The following is a 24699-nucleotide window of genomic DNA, read 5'->3' as shown; positions in this document are numbered from 1 at the left end:
TTTTTTAAAAGAGCCCCACCCTAAAAAAGAATGCCCCGGGGCCAAAAATTCCAATTTTTCCCATGACCTAACCCTCGCCAAATAATTTTGATAAAGGTCATGAACACCCTTGGGCCATGGGCAATCTTTGTGTGAAATAAGCCTACAAGTTTATCCATAAGAAAGATATGGACCGGACACGAATTATGAAATTTTTCTTCCAGTGACCTTGAAGTTCCATAAATGACCTTGGGTAAAGGTCATGACACACTCTTGGGCCATGGGCAATCTTTGTGTAAAAGGGGAAAACCTCCAAGTTTATTCATAAGAAAGATATGGACCGGACACGAATTATGAAATTTTTCTTCCATTGACCTTAACTTCCCCAAACGACCTTGGGTCAAGGTCATGACCCACCCTTGGGCCATGGGCAATCTTTGTGTGAAATGAGAGCCTACCAAGTTTATCCATAAGAAAGATATGGACCGGACACGAATTATGAAATTTTTCTTCCAGTGACCTTGAAGTTCCATAAATGACCTTGGGTAAAGGTCATGACACACCCTTGGGCCATGGGCAATCTTTGTGTGAAAGGAGAACCTACCAACTTTATCCATAAGAAAGATATGGACCAGACACGAATTATGAAATTTTTCTTCCAGTGACCTTGAACTTCCCCAAACGACCTTGGGTCAAGGTCATGACCCACCCTTGGGCCATGGGCAATCTTTGTGTGAAATGAGAACCTACCAACTTTATCCATAAGAAAGATATGGACCAGACACAAATTATGAAATTTTTCTTCCAGTGACCTTGAACTTCCCCAAACGACCTTGGTTCAAGGTCATGACACACCCTTGGGTCATGGGCAATCTTTGTGTGAAATGAGAACCTACCAAGTTTATCCGTAAGAAAGATATGGAGGACAAATTATGAAATTTTTCTTCCAGTGACCTTGAAGTTTCTTAAATGACCTTGGATCAAGGTCATGACACACCCTTAGGTCATGGGCAATCTTTGTGTGGAGTAGTATATTCTAATGTCCCTCTGTAAGAAAGATATGGACCGGACACGATTGCACAGACAAGGACAGACGGACAAGGTGATTCCTCTGTGCCCCAAACTTCGTTTGCGGGGGGTATAATGATTCTTAGCCAATTAGTACCCGAGATACTAAATCTAGCCATAAAATGTCAAAAGTAGGTCACAGTGACCTACTTTTTTGGTCACATTTTCTGAAGACCAAAGATGCATCAACTGACAAAATTTGATGATCATAGGTCTAATAGTATTCAAAATATGCCTTTTAAACAATTTATAAAACAAATGCCTGCAAAGTTCAAAAAGTAGGTCACAGTGACCTACTTTTTGATAAATATGTTTTAAGGCCTCTAGATGCATCAACTTACAAGATTTGGTGATTCTAAACCTCTCGATGTCTGAAATAATGGGATTAAATGTTTTAGAAAAGATTAGCCATAAAATTCGAAAAGTAGGTCACAGTGACCTACTTTTAAGTTGATGTTGTTTGTTGACCCAAGATGCACCAACTGACAAAGTTTATGATCATAGGCCTTAAAGTGTCCAAAATATGCCCAAATCAATTTGAAAACAAAAGCCCGTAAAATTTAAAAAGTAGGTCACCGTGACCTACTTTTGTATTAACATGATGTAAGTCCTGAGATGCATCAACTTACAAGATTTGATTATCCTAGTCTTTATAGTAAGACAAATATCAACATTTTTAATAAGTGTAAATTTAAGTCAACTTTGAAGTGACCTTGAGACCACGCCCTTTGCCCCAGGGTCATGCCTTCAACAATTTTTAATCTTCAACATATTCTGATCCCTGTGTGTAAGTTTGGTGAAAATCTGCCTGGTGGTTCTGGAGAAGAAGATTTTTTAGCAACCAGTACTTTTGGTTTTATTTTCGTGATTATCTCCCCTTGTTTTAGGGCCCCACCCCTAATTTTAGTACAAATGGTAGTCCTTGAGGCAAGGATACCCTGTGACAAATTTGACAATAATTGGCCAAGGGGTTCTTGAGTTATGGCTCATATTCTAAAAAGTTAACTCACAACGCACGACACACACTGCACAAATGGCCATAGCATTAGCTCTTTGAGCCTTTGGCTCAGAAGAGCTAAAAACCTGAAAAGTTTTGTCAAATGAGATGTACTAACTTCTCAACATTAATTCATTCTGAGATATACACCTGTATCCATATGAAAAATGGTGTAGAAAAAAAAACTCGCAACAAACATATACTATCCTATAGATAATTAGCGATTTCCAAAAATGTTATTATGGTTTGGCTAGGGCTGAATCAGAAACAATATATATATTTGAAAATTTAAGGGCATGTTTTTAAAAATCTTCACATCAATCACAATATGTTTTGTGTTGAGAAGGGCCAATTAAAGGACACAAAGGAGATGTAACCTAATCATTGTTGATAAACCTTAAAAACATTCTTTGCACTGATGACAGTGCATGGTTTATCACAGATACACTGCTGTGTTAAACATACGGCACCCCTGGCCCACCGTATATATTTTTGATATATGAACTCAGAAACAAGAATCTTTCTCACAAGATAAATTCTTTCCGCGTATCCTCCAGGTGATGCACCTGTACTAAATGTATACTTGATTGCATCAAATGGGTTTAATATGAACAAAGTTGTGTATTATTTATAGAATGAATAATCTTGACTTCCGTAACTTAAATAAAATGGAATTTTTAAAAAAATTACTCCTCTCTCTCTCTTTGGTATTGATACCTTACAAAATAAAGAAAATCAAATAATTACTTACACTGAAAGGATTTTAAAGACACATCGCTCAAATATGTGGTTTACTAATTCTTTTATTACAAAGGGTGCTTACAGGCTTTGCTATTCTTTCCTTTCTAATTGTGGCCCCGCCCTTTCAAACTTTTCTAATTCTGCATATAAATATGAGCAATTTTGAAAAAGAATTTTCCTATAATTTCTATTAAAACTTTGTAAAAGTAATGAATCTACACCACCTTCCTTCCAGAGCAATCTTTGCTATTCTTGAGAAGAAGATTTTTAAAGAATTTTCCTAATATTTCTATGTAAAACTTTGAAACAAACTTGAATCTACATTACCTGGATGTTCCATATAAATACGAAATTAAGCCTATTATGAAAATTGTTTTTGGCCCCGCCCTACCCCCGGGGGTTACTGCAGTCAACTTGACATAAATATTTTTATGGCTTTGCTGTTTTTGAGAAGAAAATTTTAAAAGAATTTTCCTATATATTTCATAAATAACCCCCGGGGGTCATGATTTGAACAAACTTGAATCTACACTACCTGGGGATGCTTCCATATAAATGTGGTTATGTCCTGTTTCTTTGACCTATATAAAACACACCTGAAACAAATATGCTGTGCTCCCCAGTGGTTCTTACAAGAAGATTTTTAAAACATACCTTTTCACTTTTCCAAAATATTTATTTCTTCACCCAAGGATGTTTGTGTTTTTCTCACAGCTGTCAAGGTTTAAACACATACTATTACCCAGGGGCCGGAAGAAATGTGATCAGAATACAAGTGAAATACAAAGTAGCCCTCTATGAAATAATGTTTGCTGTTTATGCAAATTATCAGATTTCATATTCTGTCGTATTTCATACTAAATCAAAAAGTTGACAGGAATGCAATGAAAGGTTCTCTTATCCAAATGGCAACACCTATACAGCTGGAAATTAGTAACTGATGCAAGCTTAATTTGTTTTAATGTAGGAAAACTGTGTGTCAAGTTATACTGAATTCAAATTTTCATAAACTGAAAGGTGGATGTTTCTTCAAGTGAATTTCACAGAAATTTCTGATGGCGGTAAGTTAGAACCAAGGCCACCGTGATTGCTGGATCAAAAACTGATGATGAGGGTTCCGCCTTCTGTAGTCTTAGTGTAGTCTACTTGTGGGACCACACCAGCTGTGCCTGTACTCCATCCACATAACATTCCAACTCAAGCATTTTGGTAAAAATTGTTTACAAACCAGAACTCTGACCTGCACATTCACCTCTGGTTAGATTTCTGCAAAGAATGGAGGGACATCAGACTATCACATACAGATTTAATCTACCGATGACATATAGAGTCAAAAATGGGGAAAAATGATATCAAAGGGTACATTCCAATTGCTTACTACATTAAATGAACTTTCCTTTCATGTCAGTCAATTTCGTTTTGGAACATCCCAACTTAGCGCTTCTGTATAATGTTGTGTTTCATCCAATGCAAAATTCTTTGGCCTAATGGTTGGTACTGAAAACATTATACATAGTATATTAAATTTCTGATATAAAAATCCATCAAATGAATCTCTCCAATTCTTTAAGTGTGAAAACAAGAGACCCAAGGGCCACCAGTTTTTTTTTTCACCTTTGCAATACCTATTGTGACCCAAACTTCTGCCAGGGGGTCATGATTTGGACAATTTAGAACCTACACTACCCAATAGTCTGGTCCTGATTTTTAAAAAGAAGGCTAGAAATAACTTCGAACGGCAAATAATTATTATTTGGTCCAGCATAGATTTTAACCTATTTCAAGTATGCTGAATCCAAATAAAATGCTGGCGTTCAAAAAATGCAAAGAGGTCAAAATGGCGATTCAACATGGCAAACATCCAATTTTTTTCTAATTTTCTCTTAATGTCATTCAAAATGGAGAAGTAATGTGCGAATATCTCACTGAGTTTAATACAACTATAAAATTGATAATAGAATGCTAACATTATTAGTTTAACTCAGAAAATTTAGTTGTTTCTACACTTAATTCGAATTTTCTCTGATTTATGTCAATTGTTTCTATATTCTGCTTTGGTAAGGATTTTACATTTGCAAATAACTATACACTGCAGATTTGTATTTTTTTTCTCTGCATCTCACTATTCTACAATTGAATGATGGTAATGTAATGTGTTTTGTGGGTTCGAAAAAGTGTATAGATAAAGAATTTTCCTTTACGTTTTCTTATGTATTCATCTGATTGGATTAAATATAAAACAAACACAATCAATAACTAGAAAGTCTCCTATTGCAAGCAATAGCGTATGTCGCCCCGTACTGGACAAGACTTTCATTTTTATCATCACTAAAACAATACCCATTAGCTAAGCTTGACAACCATGTAGTCGTTTCAGTCCTTTCCGTTGGAAACGGAAGACCTTAATTACAAAATGCCGGGTGGGTTCCAATGGCTGACGCAAATAATTCCTGAATTTTCCCCTTCAATTTGAGCATTTCTGCATTGCACAGGGCTGATGTTTGTTATGAGATGATAAATCATGTGTAAACTTTCTCAGTTTAGCGGAATCATGAACATTTTCGGCGAGATGAATGTTTTGTTTACAGTGGTGATGAAGGCTTCGCGCACCTGCAGGAGTGGATCCAAGGATTTATGAATGAATAAAAACTATGGAAAAGACGTACCAATTTTCTAATTTATACATGCATTATCTAATGAAATTATTAATATACAAGTAATGGATATACAAGAAAACACGAAATGCTAATAAATGCAGCTGACAATCGTTAATTTTTTATAGATAAAATAAAATAATTATAAAATGTAGAGACAAGACAGAAGAAAAATGAATGTTGGCAAAATACGAGGGGCATTTCAAAAGTTCTGGCAACTGTTTAATAAAAGATTAACCGTTTTACTGAAAATTATTGAGTTTGATATCATTGGAAAGATCAGAAAAATATATACACATTGTGACGTCATTTTATAATTTTTATGACGTAATAACTCCGAAAATGACGTCAGAATATAGAATGTTTAGCATACTGAAAAGCTGCGTTTTTATCCAAATGAGACGATTTTAAAATTGCTGCCAAAGGCTTATTTGAAAAAATATTTCAAAGAAATTTTTAATTTGCAAAGAGGTAGAGTAGGACTATAATACTGTTTTTCAGCAATTCCATTATTCATTGTATGGTTTGTTTACGAGCATGGTTTATGTCCGGTTATGCTATCATAAACATTCATTTAAGATTTTTATTTACCTGATACGGTTGGATTTTCTGTCTTTTATATAGCTCTCCATTGTTTGAAATAAAACATGTTCTGTATTAAACTGAAGTATATTAATGCAGTTTTCATGAAATATATTTTCGAGTAACAGCACTCTTCCGTTTACGAATAAAATGTACTAAATCTTGTCCCCGACTTGATTCTGTGCCTATTTTTTCCATACAAATTCAACGTCAGCGCCCCAAAACTCACTACTGCTTTTGACTTTTGAATCCAAAAAATGAATATAAGTTAGTCAGACATGTAAAGTCTTATTTATTTTCCATACATTAAAATTTGCGAATATGTGGAGGTACGGTTGGGTTACAACTGCGCTGCCGCCATTTTGGATTTTACGACAAAATATGGGGCACACTAAACTTACCTACTATTAAGCCTTCATCGATACCACAAATCTGGTTAAAATACCTGACGAATTTATGCCATCAATTTTGTAACACGATCACCTATTTTTCTTTGATTGTCAACTTTGTCTTTTTCTCACATTTAGGTCTCTTTTCCGCAAAAGTTTGAGCGAGATTTGATAAAACCATGGTAAGTTTGACACTCGCTAAAACCATTTCAGAACAGAGAAGATCTCCGAAATAAAATACCATATGATAGATTGTAGTCTATGTAAATGTTCCACCAACAGGCATTTGCGTCCGTTAGCTTGCGTCCGAGTAATGAGAAAAGTTGTCTGAAAATTTTAATTTTTTCAACATTGTTGGCTCATCAATTCTCACACGGATCGGCTGTTCACGATTCTGATGAAACAATTTTCGGAGTTATTACGTTAAAAATTCTAACAGTGACATCACAATATGTATATATTTTTCTGATCTTTTGATATCAAACTCAAGAATTTCCGTAAAACGGTTAATCTAAGATGAAACATGCCAGAACTTTTGATATTTATGATCAAATCACATCAGTACCTGTGACCTGAATTGTATGAATGAAACTTTTAAAACGTATACTGGTAAGTTGTATATGTTATATCCAGAGTCTGTCTGTACCAAATCTCTGATGGTCAGGGTGTGACGAGGGGTTCGTCTTGAACATAGCTGCCGATTGGCTCGGGTAACATTTGACAGTGAGAGCCCAGGGCCACTGACTTCAAATATGTAATCCGTGTGACCTAGACATTTTATTGGATATGACCTCCAACCGGACCTAGACCTGCTGGAGAACACATGTACATCTTAACCTTTTTTTCATTTTATTTCTATGGCAACTGTGAGCGACTTTACAATTATTTTTTAAATAGAAATCACTTTGACACATTGCAAGGAATTTATATTGAAAGTTTCAAAACGATTGCTTGAGTATAAGTTATTGAGAAACATTGAAATTAAAGAATTTTAACTTTGCCTGTGTAACCTCTGGCAATAATTGATTATTTGAAAAATTTAAATGCGAATCGCACAACTAAATTACTAATCACTAAAATAAAAAAGTTTCATGATGAATGTTCAAGGGACCAGAGAACACTTGCGACAAATTCGTCACAGTTTGCAGGTTTCCATGCACAGGTCGGTAAGCCGTTTTGAAACCAATGACAAGTACGGGAGAACAACAATCAGTGATCGCTTGTTGTAGAAGATTCCAGTTCACCATCTCCAAGAAAACAGTATTGACAAAAAAAATGGGTCATTTAACAGACTTACTGACAATACATTGTATCACTGCAATCAATGTCTGATTGGACCCCGACTTCATCTGGGGCGAGGTCGCATCTCCATAGAAACCATCTGCACATCTCTCACACCTGTCACCCACAGTGTTATGCTGACAGTTCTGTTTTTTAAAAAAATTACAATATCGTCTATTTAATTCTGTGGATTTTCCTTAGTTTGTGTCCCACTGAATTATGGATCTGTGTTAAAAAGGTCCGTCTGCAGTAATTTGAGACACAATGATGACATTGCTATTCTTTTGAGAAAAGCACAAATACCTTACTATATAGAGACATCCTCTTCTTATGATGGCTGAATGATTTTTCTCTTTTTGACAACTGAACACAGACTTGAATGAGCCAGCGTGGTTATATATACACCTCCTCCCAAGATCTCCTGTAGTTAGATCTTGATCTTCTCAATGTTTGATACATTGTGGCCCTCGGAGATAACTTTTGCATTGCTAAAACTATTTTAAACCCTCATTATATAAATATTAACTCGATCAAAGGAATTTCACTATGTACAAGTCGAGCACGGAGCCTTATAGGTCACCTGAGTATCATGTAACAACTTTCCAGCGATTGTATTTGGTTCGTGTTTTAATCCAAAAGCCATGAAATTCACAAATTTTGAAAGAGGCACCATTGCTTATCAAAGGGCAGATTTCAAAGCATTAATTTATTTTTAGTCAAAGTACCCCCCTGGTACCCCTGACCCAGCAGCCCTGAAATTATCTATTTTGAAGGAGGCCCCTTTCGTCATTATAAGGCCAGCATTTTTTTATGTTTAGGTTTAGTTATGAACATGAGAATAAAAAAGTCCTCGAAGGAGAAGGAAATAAAAATTTTTTTTTGATACATCAATTATTAACATTTGTACATTCTTTTTTTATGCTATCCTAATAGGCTCCTTACCACTGGACACATAATGCTTACAAATAGGAAAGTAGAACATTTAATTGCTTATTTCATCATCTGCCAGTTTGGGCCAGTTATATAAATTTGTGATGTTGATCAAAATATATTTTTAAAAATCAATTCTTTAAAAGTCTTTCAATATATCTTCATTTTTTTTAATATGTGTTATGTGAATGTGTAGACATTGTTCTAAAATTTACTTGATGCCTAAAATTATAATTCCTATCATAAAACAGACAGGGAGTATTGGGGAGTAGGGTCAACATTTTTTCAACTGAGTGTAAAATAATTTTTCTGGCTGATACAAATGATACTACATGCATGTATATATTTGTATATATTCTTGCCTTTTAATAGTTGAATTTTTTTTATTTCTTCAGGTTATCGTTTATTTCTCAAATTGACTTCACTTCTCCCATAGTTTTATTCATTACATCTGATGCATAATTGCAACCCTGTTCTGAAGAATGATGCTTAGACTGTAAGCTATAACAGAGACCTAAACAATGTCGCTGGCAATATGCAATAGCTACCACGGGCAGTTAAAGACCTGGGGGAGGAAAATAATTTACAGTTACTTTTGAAACGAATACATAATTATCTCACCAGCATGTCATTGTGCAACAAAGTCGTCAGCATTTTATTTGTCCTTTGAACGGGTGAAACGTTTTGAATGGCACTCTTATCGACGAATTTTACACTAAACCAAGCTATCTTCTCAGATCTAGCTTTATTTACCCGCCGTTTCATCGTAAAACCGGAAGTGTCAGTTCGTAAATTTGAAATCTCGATCCCGACTCAAATTTGACATCAAAAAGAAAAAAAAAATGTTTTATTTTTTTCTGAAAATTCAAAACCTTGAGCGGAGGGTTTGTAAAACTAAAAATAAAATAAATCCTGGCCTTAAATATGTAATTAGATCATTAGCATATTAACCAGGGGCAAAGGATAAGATGTTCAAAGAATTCATGCATTTCACTATATAATCATTAGAGCCCCGCCCTAAACAAGAACCCCTGACCCTTGGGCCATAAAATTCAAAATTTTGATAGGGGCACTCTTGTTCATCATAACTATATACTTAGTTTGTTTATTTAATACCCAGGAGCAGAGAAGAAGATTTTCAAAGAATTCATGTATTTTCACTATATAATCAATAGAGCCCCGCCCTAACACCAGAACCCCTGACCCTGGGGCCATAAAATTCACAATTTTGGTAGAGGCACTCTTGCTCATCATAACTATGTACTTAGTTGGTTTATTTAATACCCAGGAGCAGAGAAGAAGATTTTCAAAGAAATAATGCATTTTCACTACCTACTTATTTAGCCCCACCCTAGCACTAGAACCCCTGACCCAAGGGCCATGAATTTCACAATTTTGGTAGAGGACTCATTGCTGATTACAATCATGCAAACAGTTTGACTGCTTGTTGTCCAGGAGTAAAGAAGAAGATTTTTAAAGATTGCATTAATTTTAGTGGTTTTGGCCCCACCCCTCAGGCCCCAGGGGGGCAGGGATCATGAAATTCACAATTTTTGTTCCCCTCCACCCATAGATGCTTTGTGCCAAATTTGGTTGAAATTGGTTCAGTGGTTGCAGAGAAGAAGCTGAAAATGTTCAAATGTTAACACACGACGAACGACGCACGCTGACGGACGAAAACAGATAGCAATAGGTCACCTGAGTTTACTCAGGTGACCTAATAAAGCTGTAGGTTGAAAGTCAAAATGGCGATTCAAAATGGCTGATATTCAATTTTTTTTCAAATTATTTCTTAATGTCGTTTACATAGGAGAAAGGATTTGTGTATATCGAACTGAGCATAGTACAAATACATGTATATAAAATGACAATAAAACCATAATGTTATCACTTTAATTCGGAAAATTTGGTGGTTTAGATTTGAAATGTCAGTGTTAATTAGCTCAAAATGGCGATTCTAAATAACGTCATATATACTCGAATTTCGTAAAATACTAAAAACTGCTTAATTCTGAGTCGTTTTGCAGAAAATAAATTACAATTTGTTTTTTTTTATTAAAAAAAATAATATTCAAATATGCAATGAAAGTTGGAGAATATTTTTGTTAATGACTTATGGTTTTTATGACACGGATCTTTGTTTAATTACTTCTATTATTATTTAGATAAACTTTTGACGACAATTCCAAAGACATTTTACCTATTACCTGTCTCACCATGCTTCTTCATATAAACTGTTAATAATACCATACAATTATTGCTGTTTAGAGGACAATATGACAAGTATAAGCTACCCAAAGAGCAGTATTCCCCCGAGCATTAGGGCGAGTGAACATTGTAGTTCGAGGGTTGCTAAATCATATCAGTTGTTAGAAATTCTTGATCCATTGTCCAGTGTAAAAAAAAATAAATCTTTATAATGTTCATGTGGAAGGTCTAGTACAACATAACTTAGTATGGTTTTTAAAATGATGGACCACAACCAATTAGAGAGCTAGGAATTGTTACATCACATAAATCTGAATATATTATAATATCCAAATATCAACATATTTATTAAAAATTATCAGTATAATATACGTAAACCATATTTGTTCTTGATTGTCCAGGTCTGATTCCATATCCCTGCATTTGCATTTTGTAATTCTCAGTCACTCAACAATTCATTTGCATTCACAAATATTTCATGTTGTGAACGGATAATCTTGTATTGAACAGTGTATTTAAATTTAAATTTTGAAATTTACAAAATCTGAAAGGGGAAAATGTGTATGTTCAATTTCCCCTTGATTCTTGATACAACCTTACACTATCCTAACAAAGAAGTGTGGATCAAGTTGCCTTGTAAAGTTCTTAGAGTGTTCAAGAAAATTTTGTTGTCAAGAGAAGTGTGGACTAGATCAAAGTCAAGAATGGCTTAGGCCTATTGGTACGAAAGCTTGTACATGATAGGAATCATGAGGAATCTGCAGGTTCTCTTAAATTGGACAATTATACAACTTTTCTCACCAAACAATGCATACAATGTGATTCCAGATGATAAAGTTTGAGAATTTTCTTGCTAATAGAATGGCCTTTTACCCAAAAAGACACATCTATACGGTCACAAAATAGAAATCTACAAGTCTTTAATATCAGAGATTTTTTTTTCATTTTGCATAAGGTTTTGGAAAACAAAATACACTTTTAACATTTGAACATAAATGTGTTGTTCCTTGAGTGTTGAAAATACCAAAATTCCGAAGACAGACTTAAACTAATAGCAAATAAAGCTGGAATAGAAGATTTTAGGGGATAATACTTAGCTCTTACAAGTGCTAATTTCAAAAGCTAGTACAAAGGGTTCAATGAAATCAGACAAGAATTTCTTCAGTTATATTTGATGGTGTGCTGAGGGATGTGGAAGTGCGAGTTGTTAATAACAGCGATTCAGGATTTATTTTAGGTGGACGGGCCGGCCTGGGCTCAAATGCTTTGGAACACCGTCAAAAGTTGAGTTTGTTTAAACTATTTTGAGTAAAAAAATGAAACTTTTCTAGTATTTATTTGTTTGTTCATATTCAAAGGACTAATCAATATAATCGGCTAAACTCAGAAGAAAGGGACACCAAGGGAAATTCCTCTGCCTATTAACTTTGCTATACCTCCGAAAAAACATATTACCCTGTCTCCTCCCATCAACCATTATGAAAAACATTGTAACTGCTCGCTGTATGTGGAAGAGGGAGGGAGAGCGGTGATTGGATGATTGAAGATGGAGTGGAATGTGGTGATATTGGTTAAGTCATTGTTCACTGAGAGTCTTTAGCTCTTCAAGAGTGCTCTAGTACTGTTTTTGAGTACCCTCTTGTATCTCTAGCTGTTATCATACTAGTATATAGATATGTCATTGCTCATTCTTTCTAGAGATAGACACCTGTAGAATGCTAGTGGAACCTTTCTAAAGCCTGCAATTTTTCCTTTTAAATTGTTTCGGCAATAAATCTGTCTTTTCCAGAGCTTCAGAAAAATATATATATTGAATACAATTCATTTATTGTAATACATATCAATGGACGATTGAGGAGAAGGGAAATTAACTGATAAAAAAACGTCTTTAAGTTGCATTACAAATACATAGTGGCCACTTACGTGCATCAAAAATTATTTAGAAATTACGCTTCCCATTCTGTTTATATGCATGCAAAACAAGCACAATGCCAGGCAATACGTGATATTAATTTATAGTGGAAGCCTCGTATTACTAAGACCAATCAGATTGGATGGTTGTTCTTGGTTGGTTTCTGCCAACTTATGAATGGGCCAATGCAGAAAGTTTTCCAAAAATTTAAATTGAAAGTTACAGCTGCACCATCATTCGGTCGTAGAATAGTGAGATGCGATGGGGAAAAAATCTGCAGTGTAGGGATATTTGCAAATGTAAAATTCTGATCAAAGCAGAATATAGACACAATAGACAAATAAATCAGAGAATATTCGAATTAAGTGTAGAAACGACTAAATTTTCTAAGTTAAATTAATAATATTAGCATTCTATTATCATTTTTATAGTTGTATTTCACTCAGTGAGATATTCACACATTACTTCTCCATTTTGAACAACATTAAGAGAAATTAGAAAAATTGGATGTCCACCATTTTGAATCGCCATTTTGACCTCTTTAACGCCATTTTCATGAAGGCCAGCATATTTTTTCAGATTTACCATACTCGAAATAGGTTAAAAAACTATGCTGGAACAAATAATAATTATTTGCCGTTAGAAGTATTTTTTCCTATAAATCGGATCAGACTACAAGGATGTTTCAACATATTTTCCAGTTTTTCTGGCCCAGTGGTTCTTGAGAAGAAATTTTTAAAAGGCTTTCCTATATATTTCAATGTAAAAGTTAGATTCCCTTAATGTGGCCCAACCATAGCCCCTGGGGCCATGAATTGAACAATGAAGCATTGAATTCATATTTTTGATTGTTGTACAGTCCCAAAACACACCTGACCATGCTGATAAATTGAATATGGCATGTTACTGCAGTATGATGTTTTGTTGGCATGGACAGTTGTATTATAGGACTGATAACATTCAACAAGAAGATCATGGGCCGCATCGCTCACCTGAGCACTGTGGCTAGGAAAAAAGTAGAAATCAGTTTATTTCTGCAAAGTTTAAAACCAAAAGTGGTCCCAACCAATCCTTAAAAGATTGAACAAACTTGAATATACACTAACTAAGGATCTTTATTGCCCTTTACATTTGAACTTACTTTGTGGCTTTGATGAGCCATCATTGTGCCCCCCCCCTCCCGGCTTTGCTTTTCTTTGAGAAAAAGATTTTTAAAGAATTTTTCTATATATTTCTATGTAAAATTGGATCCGCCATTGTAGCCCCGCCCTACCCCCAAGGGTCATGATCTGAACAAACTTGAATCTACACTACACAACTACACCACTACACAAGAATGCTTCCATATAAATATGATCCATTATGCCTTTGCCATTCTTGAGAAGAAGATTCTGAAAGAATTTTTCTATATATTTCTATGTAAAATTTTGATCGGCATTGTGGCCCTGCCCTACCCCCGGGGGTCATGATTTGAACAAACTTGAATCTACACTACATTAGGATGCTTCCATATAAATATGATCGATTATGCCTTTGCTATTCTTGAGAAGAAGATTTTTAATGAATTTTCCTATATATATTTCTATTATGTAAAATTTTAATTACCCACTATCATCTATATGCCAAAATTTGCACCGGGCTGCTAAAATAACCCGCTATACAGGTATTTGTTGACAATATGACATAATGTGTTAAGTGACATATTTCATAGGAATACAAGAGGCCCAAGGGCCTTGAATCACTCTTCTGATAAATTGTACAATCTATCAATTCTATTAGAAGCCTCTAACTCTATTAGTATCATAAGACCCAAAATGCATCAACTGACAAAGTTTGATAATATTTAGCCAGTTAAGACTGAAGATATTATATTATAATTATAAAATACCATAAGTAGGTCACATTGACCTACCTTTTGATTGAAATTTTCTGAGGACTCAAGATACATTAATTGACAAAGACTGATGATTCTAAGTAAATAAGTACTTGAGGTATTCAAAAGTAGGTCACCATGACCTACTTTTTGGTTTCGATATATCTTCGAAAACCCAGATGCATCATCTGACAAAGTTTGACTATTCTAAACCAATAAGTACCAGAGATAATTAAATATAGCCCTACTTTTTGGTCAACAATCTCCAAAACCCAAGCTGCATTAACTGACAAAGTTTGATGATTCTAAGCTAATACGTACCTGAGATATGTAAAAGTAGGTCACCATGACCTACTTTTTGGTCATGATTCTCTGAAAACCCAAGATGCCTCAGCTGACAAAGTTTGATGATTCTTAGCCAATAAGTGCCTGAGATACTTAAATATAGCCATAAAATGTCAAAGTAGGTCACTGTGACCTACTTTTTGGTCGACAATCTCCGAAAACCCTAGATGCATTAACTGACAAGGTTTGATGATTCTAGGTAAATAAGTACCAGAGATACTTAATTTTAGGCACAAAATGTCAAAAGTAGGTCACCATGACCTACTTTTTGGTCATTACTCTCTGAAAACCCAAGATGCATCAACTAACCAAGTTTGATAATTCTAAGCCAATAAGTACCGGAGATACTTAAATAAAGTCATAAAATGTTGAAAGTAGGTCATCATGACCTACATTTAAGTCGACAATTTTTTTAAGACCCAAGATGCATCTTCTGACCAAGTTTGATGATAGTAGGTCTGAAGGTAATCAAAATATGCATTTTAAACAATTTGAGAACAAATGCAGGCAAAATTCAAAATACAGGTCACAGTGACTTACTTTTTCATAAATATGTTTTAAGGTCCCAAGATGCATCAACTTACAAGATTTGATGATTCTAAACATCTCAGTGTCTGAAATAATGGGATTAAATGTTTTTAAAAGGATAAGTCATAAAGTTCAAAAAGTAGGACACGGTGACCTACTTTTGAGTTGACGTTGTTTGAGGACCCAAGATGCATCAACTGGCAAAGTTTGATGATCACAGGCCTTAAAGTTTCCAAAATATGCCTTCAAATCAATTTGAAAACAAATGCCCGCAAAATTTAAAAAGTAGGTCACCGTGACCTACTTTTGAGTTAACATGATGTGAAGTCCTAAGATGCATCAACTTACAAGATTTGATGATCCTAGTCCTTATAGTAAGTATAATATATGTATATACGTTTTTATTGTAAATTCAGGTCAACTTTGAAGTGACCTTGAGACCACGCCCTTTGCCCCAGGGTAATTCCCCATGCAAATTTTAATCTTCGACATATCCTGATCCTTGTATGTAAGTTTGATGAAAATTTGCCTGCTGGTTATGGAGCAGAAGATTTTTTAGCAACCAGTACTTTTGGTTTTGTTTTCCTGATTATCTCCCCTTGTTTAAGGGTCCCAACCCTTATTTTAGTATAAATGGTAGCCCTTGGGCCAAGGATACCCTGTAACAAATTTGGCACTGATTGGCCAAGGGGTTCTTGAGTTATGGCCCATATTCTAAAAAGTTTACGCACACCGCACAAATGGCCATAGCATTAAGCTCTTTGAGCCTTTGGCTCAGAAGAGCATTAAAATGCAAAAATGGGTCTGCTAATAGCGAGACACAATTGGAAGCCATCAAAATTTTGAAAGATTGTTGGAGAACTTGATCTCCAAGAACTTCATGGATATTGTCAATTTACAGGATATTTACAGCAAATTTTTGTATCTGATGGTTTGGGCATATGTTAGTCTGTTTGTCCTATTTGTGAGGTGTTGATGTTTCCCATTTGTCTCCTCTGGATGGGGCGCTTGTCCATAACTTGTAAGTTATCAACAAGTTTGGGGCGTATCTGTTCTCCCATCTTTTAGGCAAATTCTTCTAGTCATACATGGATTCGTATTTTTCCTTTTCCTTATGTATATTAATATCCTTGTCAGGTATATATTCAACAATGGACATGCATAACTTTTGTACTTTTTGGTTAATTTGTTTGGCATTTTGATAAATGCCCATTTAAAACAAACATTTTGTTTTTTATATTTGCAACAAAAAACAGAGCAGAGTAGACTCATGGATGGAGATATAAATTACATTAAGGAAGGTTGAAGATGATGGTATAATACAAGTTTACCTCAAAATATATAACATTTCCAGGAGCAAACTAATAAGGAGAGATCATATTTAATTTTAAACAAGATTCACGAAGATCTTAAGGTAGGACAAGGTGGATCCTACTTCAACACATTTCTTAAAAAGTACTGGAGAAAAAAAGATTAATATTACTATATTTACAACAATGAATGATCCCTGTAAGAAAAACAAGAGGTCCAGGGGCCACATCGCTCACCTGAGCAATTGCCTAGGTAAAAGCAAATGTAAAACCTTGATCACCCATTGTGGCCACATCCTTGCCCAAGGGGTCATGATTTGAACAAAATTGAATCTTCCCTTTCAGAAGATGCTTCTGCATGAGTTTAATCTTTCATGGCCCAGTGAATCTTGAGGAGAATAGTTTTAAAGATTTTTCCTATTTATTCTTATGTTGAACTTTGATCACCCATTGTGGCCCCAACCTACCTCTCGGGGTCATGATTTGAACAAACTTGAATCTACATTACCTGAGGATGATTCTACATGAGTTTCATCTTTCCTGGCCCAGTGGTTCTGGAGAAGAAAATTTTAAAAGATTTTTCCCATGTATTCTTATGTTAAACTTCTATACCCCATTGTGGCTCCACCCTACTCCCGGGGGTCATGATTTGAACAAACTTGAATCTACATTATCTGAGGATGATTCCACATGAGTTTCAATTTTCCTGGCCCAGTGGTTCTGGAGAAGAAGATTAATTTTTAAAGATTTTCACCAAGTATTCATATGTTAAACTTTGATACCCCATTATGGCCCCACCTTACCCCCCGGGGTCATGATTTGAACAAATTTAAATCTTCATTACTTAAAGATGATTCCACATGAGATTCATCTTTCCTAGCCCAGTGGTTCTGGAGAAGAAGATCTTTAAAGATTTTTAATATGTATTTCTATATTGAATTTTGATACCCCATTGTAACCCCACCCTACCCTGAGGGGTTTTGATTTGAACAAATTTGAATCTACACTACCTGAGGATGATTCCACGTGAGTTTCATCTTTCTTGGTCCAGTGGTTCTGGAGAAGATTTTTAAAAGTTGCCATAAATTTTTCATAAATTCATAATTATTTCTCCTTGGAAGAGGGCTTGGCCCTTCATTTGAATAAACTTGAATTCCCTTTACCCAAGGACACTTTGTGGCATGTTTGGTTGAAATTGGCCCAGTGGTTCTTGAGAAGATGAAAATTTGAAACGTTTACGTCAACAACGACGAAGTCGACAGACAACGGACAAATTTTGATTAGAAAAGCTCACTTGAGCCCTCGGCTCAGGTGAGCTAATAATAAGTTTTGACATGTTTGTGTCATATTTTGTGAAAAAATCAGAGAATCCTATATATTGGTCACTTGGGGGCTTACATTTTGGAATGTGTTTATATACTCTATCAAAGTGCAATGTACAAGCATGTACCGGGTAACAGTCTGTTATAAAATGCAGTTAACTTTTGTTCAATAAATAGTAGAGGGCTGATATTTGGACACACACATAAGGAGTCTCCATTCTTTATGTACTACAAAGGTCAAGTCATATCAAGAGGTCAAAGGTCAAATATTGTGAAATCATCTACTGTATCTTTTAGTTTTTTTGCCATTGATTTTTTTTTAATCATCAAAATATCTGAAACCACTGGTTCAATTTTCTATATTTTTACACATTTTATTCTCCCTTACAGAAAAAACTAATAGAAACTTAAAAGTGTTTTATAATCCACTTATTAGCAATTTATAAGTCACTTTTAAGTTTTGAAATTTACTTATAAGTGTACTATAAGTCAAAGTAAGTATAAGTGAGGAACGGATTTCGTTAATACTTCACTTATAAGTAAAGATGAGCTACATATCAGTGAATATTTCACTTATACCTCACTTATAAGTGAAGATCAGTATGGTATGAGCAAGTATAAGTGTGGACTTTGAATTTTTACCCTATACTAGACTTCTCTCAAGGAGCACTATGGGTATTCAAGGTAGCCAATCAGAAAGTTTGTCTCTGCAGAGATCAGCAACAAGAATTTGAAACCAAGTTTGTGTCTGTGAAAGGATGTTGGAGATTTTAGATTTATTTTGAGTATGCCTTCTCATCAGGTACAACAAGTTTGAGGTTCTATTAACATCATCTCTCTATTTTAATTTCCTTTGCCTGAAATTTTGAATCAATTGACTCAGTTGCTTTCAGATTTCATAAATTTGAAGAAGCCTCAAGGTCATTAATCTTATTGCCTTTTTGTTCAACATCTTGTTTGTAAACTGAATTAATAATAAGTATGCATCATCAAAGGAATGTCATATAAAAGGGATTTTTTTCATAAAATTTTTACTTGATTATTTCATCTAAAGTGCAAATACATGTGTATATGTAAAAAATAGCTTTGAACATATCATGCAACCCTTGCATGGTTGGAAGTTCTGTTGAAATTGGCTAAATTAAGATCTTACAGGTAGTGTTGTACTTCACTTATAAGTGACTTATAGATGACTAATACTTCATAGAGTATGAAGGGTTAATGCTTGACTTATAAGTCACTTATAGTCACTTATAAGTGACTATACTTGCATAAAGTATAAGTGGCTAATACTGGCTTATAAGTCACTTATAGCCAGTTATAGGTCAAGCAGTTCATTTGCATATAAAATCCTAATGAGTAATTTACTAGTCACTTATAAGTTAAATGTATCAGTGAAGTGTAAGTCCAGAATAAACAACTTATAAGTAAAAGAATAAATCACTTATAAGTCACTTATCAGAAATTTCTGTAAGGGCTAGGACCCATTTAAATCATTCTGTTGAGTTTTTGTAAAAATTGAATTATACATTTCCTCTTAAGAAAACTTAAACTGTCGAAAATTTACATGTGAATTTTCAATTCCGATGCTATGTATGTTCTATTTTTACTTAATATTTTACTCAAATTTTACAGTATCAATGTGACTTACTGATTTAAGTAACAAAAAGGTTATCTTTATTAAAAGTATTACACAAATTTGCAATAGATCAATTGACAATTCTAAAATAAGGCTCATTCTAAAGTTGAATGTCAGATTTCACAATCTTCTTACAGGGGTCTGATAGGCTATATTTCAGACTATGTGGGGAAAAACTGTGTGGTTGAATTTCTTTCATATCATATATAATGAGAGATTTTGTATCCAGAACAAAATATCAAAGTTTCAGGAAAATTGGATTTGAGGAAAAATTTGGCTCATCTATTGTGTCCTACCTTAAAGCACCATGCACAATTAACTTACCACCCATTCCTGAATACCCAAAGATTTCTACTGGCCCTGGTAGGGGTGTGCCTTTTATGTTCCATGCTGCTACTTTTACTCCATACTTTTGGTAAGTGTCATTAGTTTTAATTAGCTTTGAATTCTTTTCCCCAGCCACAATATATGAACTGATTTTGTCATCTTTTGCATGAAGTTTTCTCACAAATATTTTGTATGAGAAGTTCTCTCCATTGAAATCCATTGGATCCATTGCCTTAAAAGAGAATAAATTCTAGATAAACTATGACATACATGCAGTTTGTCTTCATGAGAAAAGAACCCTTAAATTAAGGTCAAAATTCCACAAAATAACTTTTTTGTAAATTTTGATAGGCCAACACAATCATTCTGAATGCAAATAAGAAATTGGGTATCATTTTAAAACTTTTACCAGGATGTAAATACAAAGTTGGTCATGTGATCAAATTCAATATAAGTTGGAAGATTTTTTTAATTTACCTATTAAATAAATACTGTTATTCAGTGATCATGAAGCTAAAATAGGCATATCATGGAAAATTTGCCGGCAGAGCATTTGCTATTCCTAAAGATCGACATTTTCACTAAATAATTGTTATTAAGAATATCAGAGGAAATCCTTGCCTGCAAAAAGGCACTGTTGCTTGTCTACAGTGACTGAAAATATGACAAACAAGGTTGATTTTTTATAATATTAGGTCAAACTCCAAGATCAAAAGGGTCAAATTTGTTGGTATCTAATAAAAATTCTTTTCTCAAGGATTAAATATGTGAAGTATGAAAGCCCTATCCTTACCATCTTTGCTAGCCAAGGATTTCTGATACGCTACTCTCCTCACGAACTCTTGGCGTACAGTGTTCATAGAAGTTGGGTTTTTTTTTTCTCGATCGGTTGATCAATCATCAAATCAGTTTTTTGTAAATGATGATATTTGCATTCAGGATACTTCTTGACTCTTTCATCTCAGAAATGAAAAACGCAAGTGAACAAGTATCCGTAAGAATAACATGCAATTCTATGAATAGCTATGGTGTCATCCAATATCTTCTAAACATTTGATTAAGAATCTATATTAAAGCTTCCGATTTGTACTATAAATAATAAACAAACTTAACTCAATTATTTCTTCTTAAATATTCTTGAAAAAAAATTTGATTTAATTTTTTTAAACATGCATCTTTATTTCTGTCGATGACGCAATCTGTGCGTACCTGATTGATTCCAGATCACGTGACGAAAACAATCTCATCTTTTGACTTCATTGTATACCAAGGGTTCATGAGGAGTGTAGCGTATCAGAAACCCTTGGCTAGCGAAGATGTATCCTTACAAAAGTTCTGGTCAAGGATTGTTTTTAAAAAGTAAGTCAAACTCCAAGGTCAAGGTCAAAGAATCAATGTTCTCGTTATCAAATGAAAGGTCTTTTCACTAGGATTACATATTTGAAGTTTGAAAGCCCTTGCCGTTTAAAAGTTATGTCTGAAGTTAAAGGTTTTTTTTAAACCAAAAATCTCCAAGGTCAAGGTCAAAATGTCAAAGTTGGTGGTGTCCAATTTGGAAGGTCTTGTCAAAAAGAATTGTATATGTGAAGTATGAAAGTCCTAGTTTCTTCAAATTTTATGGCCAGAGTAAAAGTTTGAAATTTTTGTGTAAAAGTGTGTCAAACTCCAAGGTCAAGGTCAAAAGGTTGATTTTGGTGGTACCCAAAGAAAGGTATAGTCACATAAAAGTCATATAAAAGTCATAGCTCCACTAAATCAAAAGTTATGGGCAAGGTTAATGGACAAACAGACAGACAGACATGACAAATACTATATACCCCAAATCTTTGAATATGGGGCAAAAAGAATCAGTAGATCTGATTAATAATTATTCAACCTTATCTCTGTCAATAAATCAATAAATCAGATACAATATACAATCAAAGTATAATTTTGCTTCTTTACCACATCTAACAGTCATTTGAATACAAACTGCGCAGTCTTCAACTATTCTTATTAAGGATGATTCTCTTTAAAGTCATTTCCAGCCTAATATGAAATCATTTAAACACTCTGCAGGCAACACAATGTGATTTTACATAATTTTAATCCCTCTATTTAAAGTTACACAATGAGTCAAAATCATGTGTTTCTTTCAAGATATCTGTATCATACAGCGAAAGATTTATGAAAATTATGATTATAGCGAAAGTATGACAATTCAACTGCACTGTACAGTGAGAAAAGACTACACAATAAAAGTGACAGAAAAACAAAGGTTGTACATTGTATCTACAATTTTGTTGTTTTTGTGTATGTCAAGGTCACTCCACTTTTATTTTTTAGATAAAACCTGTAAACAACAATTAACTGCATGGAGCATAAAAAAGTGAGAATTATGTTCTAACAACTTTTTATAAAGATTAACTCAAAATTCTTGGGCTATCGATATACAGACTTTGGGCAGAAGAGTATTCACAACTGCGTCATTTTTTAAACATGTTTACAGCATGTTGAACAATTTGGGTTGTCTCTCTTAGTGGGTTGTCTCTCTTAGTATATGCATGTGTAATGGTTTGGGCCGTGGATATCGGCCTGGATAGCTCACTCGGTAGAGAACCTTTCTAGTGATTCAGGGGTCCCGTGTTTGATTCCCGGTCCAGCCATACATTTTCTCCTTTCCTGTTACAGATTTGGAGCTGTTGATAAACCCTGGACTTGCAGGTGAAAGTCCTGCCAGTGGCAAATAGGAACTTGGGTTGTGTCATCAAGGGTGGAAACAATTAAAGGAGGGAGGAATGTAATGGTTTGGGCTGTGGATATCGGCCTGGATAGCTCAGTTGGAGGAGCACCTGACTAGTGATGCCAACTTACATGCCAACTTTCCCAATTTAGACAGGATCCTCCCGATTTTACCCTTTCATCCAGCCTTCCCAATCGGGAGAGAAAAATTGCCCCAATTTGAAAAAATTTACCCTAAAATTTCCGATTTTAAAAGTTTAAGGGATAAGAATATCAGACTTATTTATTCAATGCACACAGATAAACATGATAAAGTTCAGTGTTTATTTAACAGGTCGGAGAGAATACTTGAAATCGGGTATTATCCGTGAAATCGCGTATAATACCCGATATTAGGGTATCGTTGAATCCGCGAATTCGGTATTCCGTGCAACTTTCTATAAAAACTAAAGAATAAAGCAGTTACTGTTACTTGTACATCAGTATCTTGTGGATTTATTTTTAGTTAACCTAATTTATATGGTTGTCAAATAAGTTTAAAATCACACGACAAACACTGCTGGGGTAAGAAAGAGGACACAATATGGCATTATTTTTTTTCAATATAATTTCCAAAAATAAATAACTACACTTCGTTTGTATTTATTTCCCATTAAAGTATTCCATATACTTAATTTTCTAATTTGTGCACTATTCACAAAATGTGAAACTTTAAAGAAATTGAACGACTAACATCGTGTTATGTATTTTTTACTGAAAAATGTATGGCGTCCCTTTCACGTGAAATATAAATTATTATACCCCACGCAACTAGTTGCGTGAGGTATAATGTTTTTGACCAGTCCGTCAGAGTGTCAGTCAGTCAGTCAGTCCTCTTTTTTTGTCAGCGCAACTCCTCATAAACTGCTGCACAGAATTTCGTCAAACTTTGCAGGTATTTAGGACACAATGTGTAGATGTGCATATTACAGGAAATTCCAATTCCATTTTTTTTCCCCGGAATTTCCGCACTTTTTAACTTAGGCATTTGGCCATACCTTGAATATAGAGATGAACAGTTTGTCAGCGCAACTCCTCATAAACCGCTGCACAGAATTTCGTCAAACTTTGCAGATATTTAGGACACAATATGTAGATGTCCATATTACCAGGAAATTCCGATTCTTTTATTTTTACCGGGAATTTCCGCACTAAAAAAATAGGTTTTTGGCCATACCTTTTATACAGTTTGTCAGCACAACTCCTCATAAACCGCTGCACAGAATTTCGTCAAACTTTGTAGATATTTAGGACACAATATGTAGATGTGCATATTACCAGGAAATTCCGAATCCTTTATTTTTCCTGGGAATTTCCGCACTAATAACTTAGGTTTTTGGCCATACCTTTTATACAGTTTGTCAGCACAACTCCTCATAAACCGCTACACAGAATTTCGTTAAACTTTGCAGATATTTAGGACACAATGTGTAGATGTGCATATTACCAGGAAATTCCAAATTCTTTATTTTTTCCGGGAATTTCTGCACTCAAAACTTAGGTTTTGGGCCATACCTTTTACATAGAGATGAACAGTTTGTCAGAGCAACTCCTCATAAACCACTGCACAGAATTTCGTCAAACTTTTCAGATATTTAGGACACAATGTGTAGATGTGCATATTACCAGGAAATTCCGATTCCTTTATTTTTTCTTAGAATTTCCACACTTTTCAACTTAGATATTTGGCCATACCTTGAATATAGAGATGAACATTTTGTCAGCGCAACTCCTCATAAACCGCGCTGCACCGAATTTCGTCAAACTTTGCAGATATTTAGGTCACAATTTGTAGATGTGCATATTACCGGGAAATTCCGAATGCTTTATTTTTTCCCGGGATTTTCAGCACTT

The 24699-nt window shown here is 34.5% G+C and overlaps 1 protein-coding gene across 1 annotated transcript in view; it reads right to left on the bottom strand.

Moving 5' to 3' along the window:
- Positions 1–4193: 4193 nt before the first annotated feature.
- The window catches only part of LOC134234646 (neuroglian-like), a 42548-nt gene continuing 22042 nt past the window's right edge, over positions 4194–24699 (bottom strand). The window contains exons 4-5 of the mRNA XM_062716713.1: positions 20083–20317; positions 4194–4282 (exon numbers count right to left, since the gene is read on the bottom strand). Coding sequence (XP_062572697.1) covers positions 4194–4282; positions 20083–20317 — 324 coding nt within the window. The remainder of the gene's footprint in view (positions 4283–20082; positions 20318–24699) is intronic.

Source organism: Saccostrea cucullata, unplaced genomic scaffold, assembly GCF_032062105.1.
Source record: "Saccostrea cucullata isolate Sc308-1 unplaced genomic scaffold, CSIRO_AGI_Scuc_v1 ctg3688, whole genome shotgun sequence".
NCBI classification, from domain to species: Eukaryota; Metazoa; Mollusca; class Bivalvia; order Ostreida; family Ostreidae; genus Saccostrea; species Saccostrea cuccullata.
The sequence above is the reverse complement of the archived record's forward strand: the minus strand, read 5'-3'. Positions and strand labels throughout refer to the sequence as shown.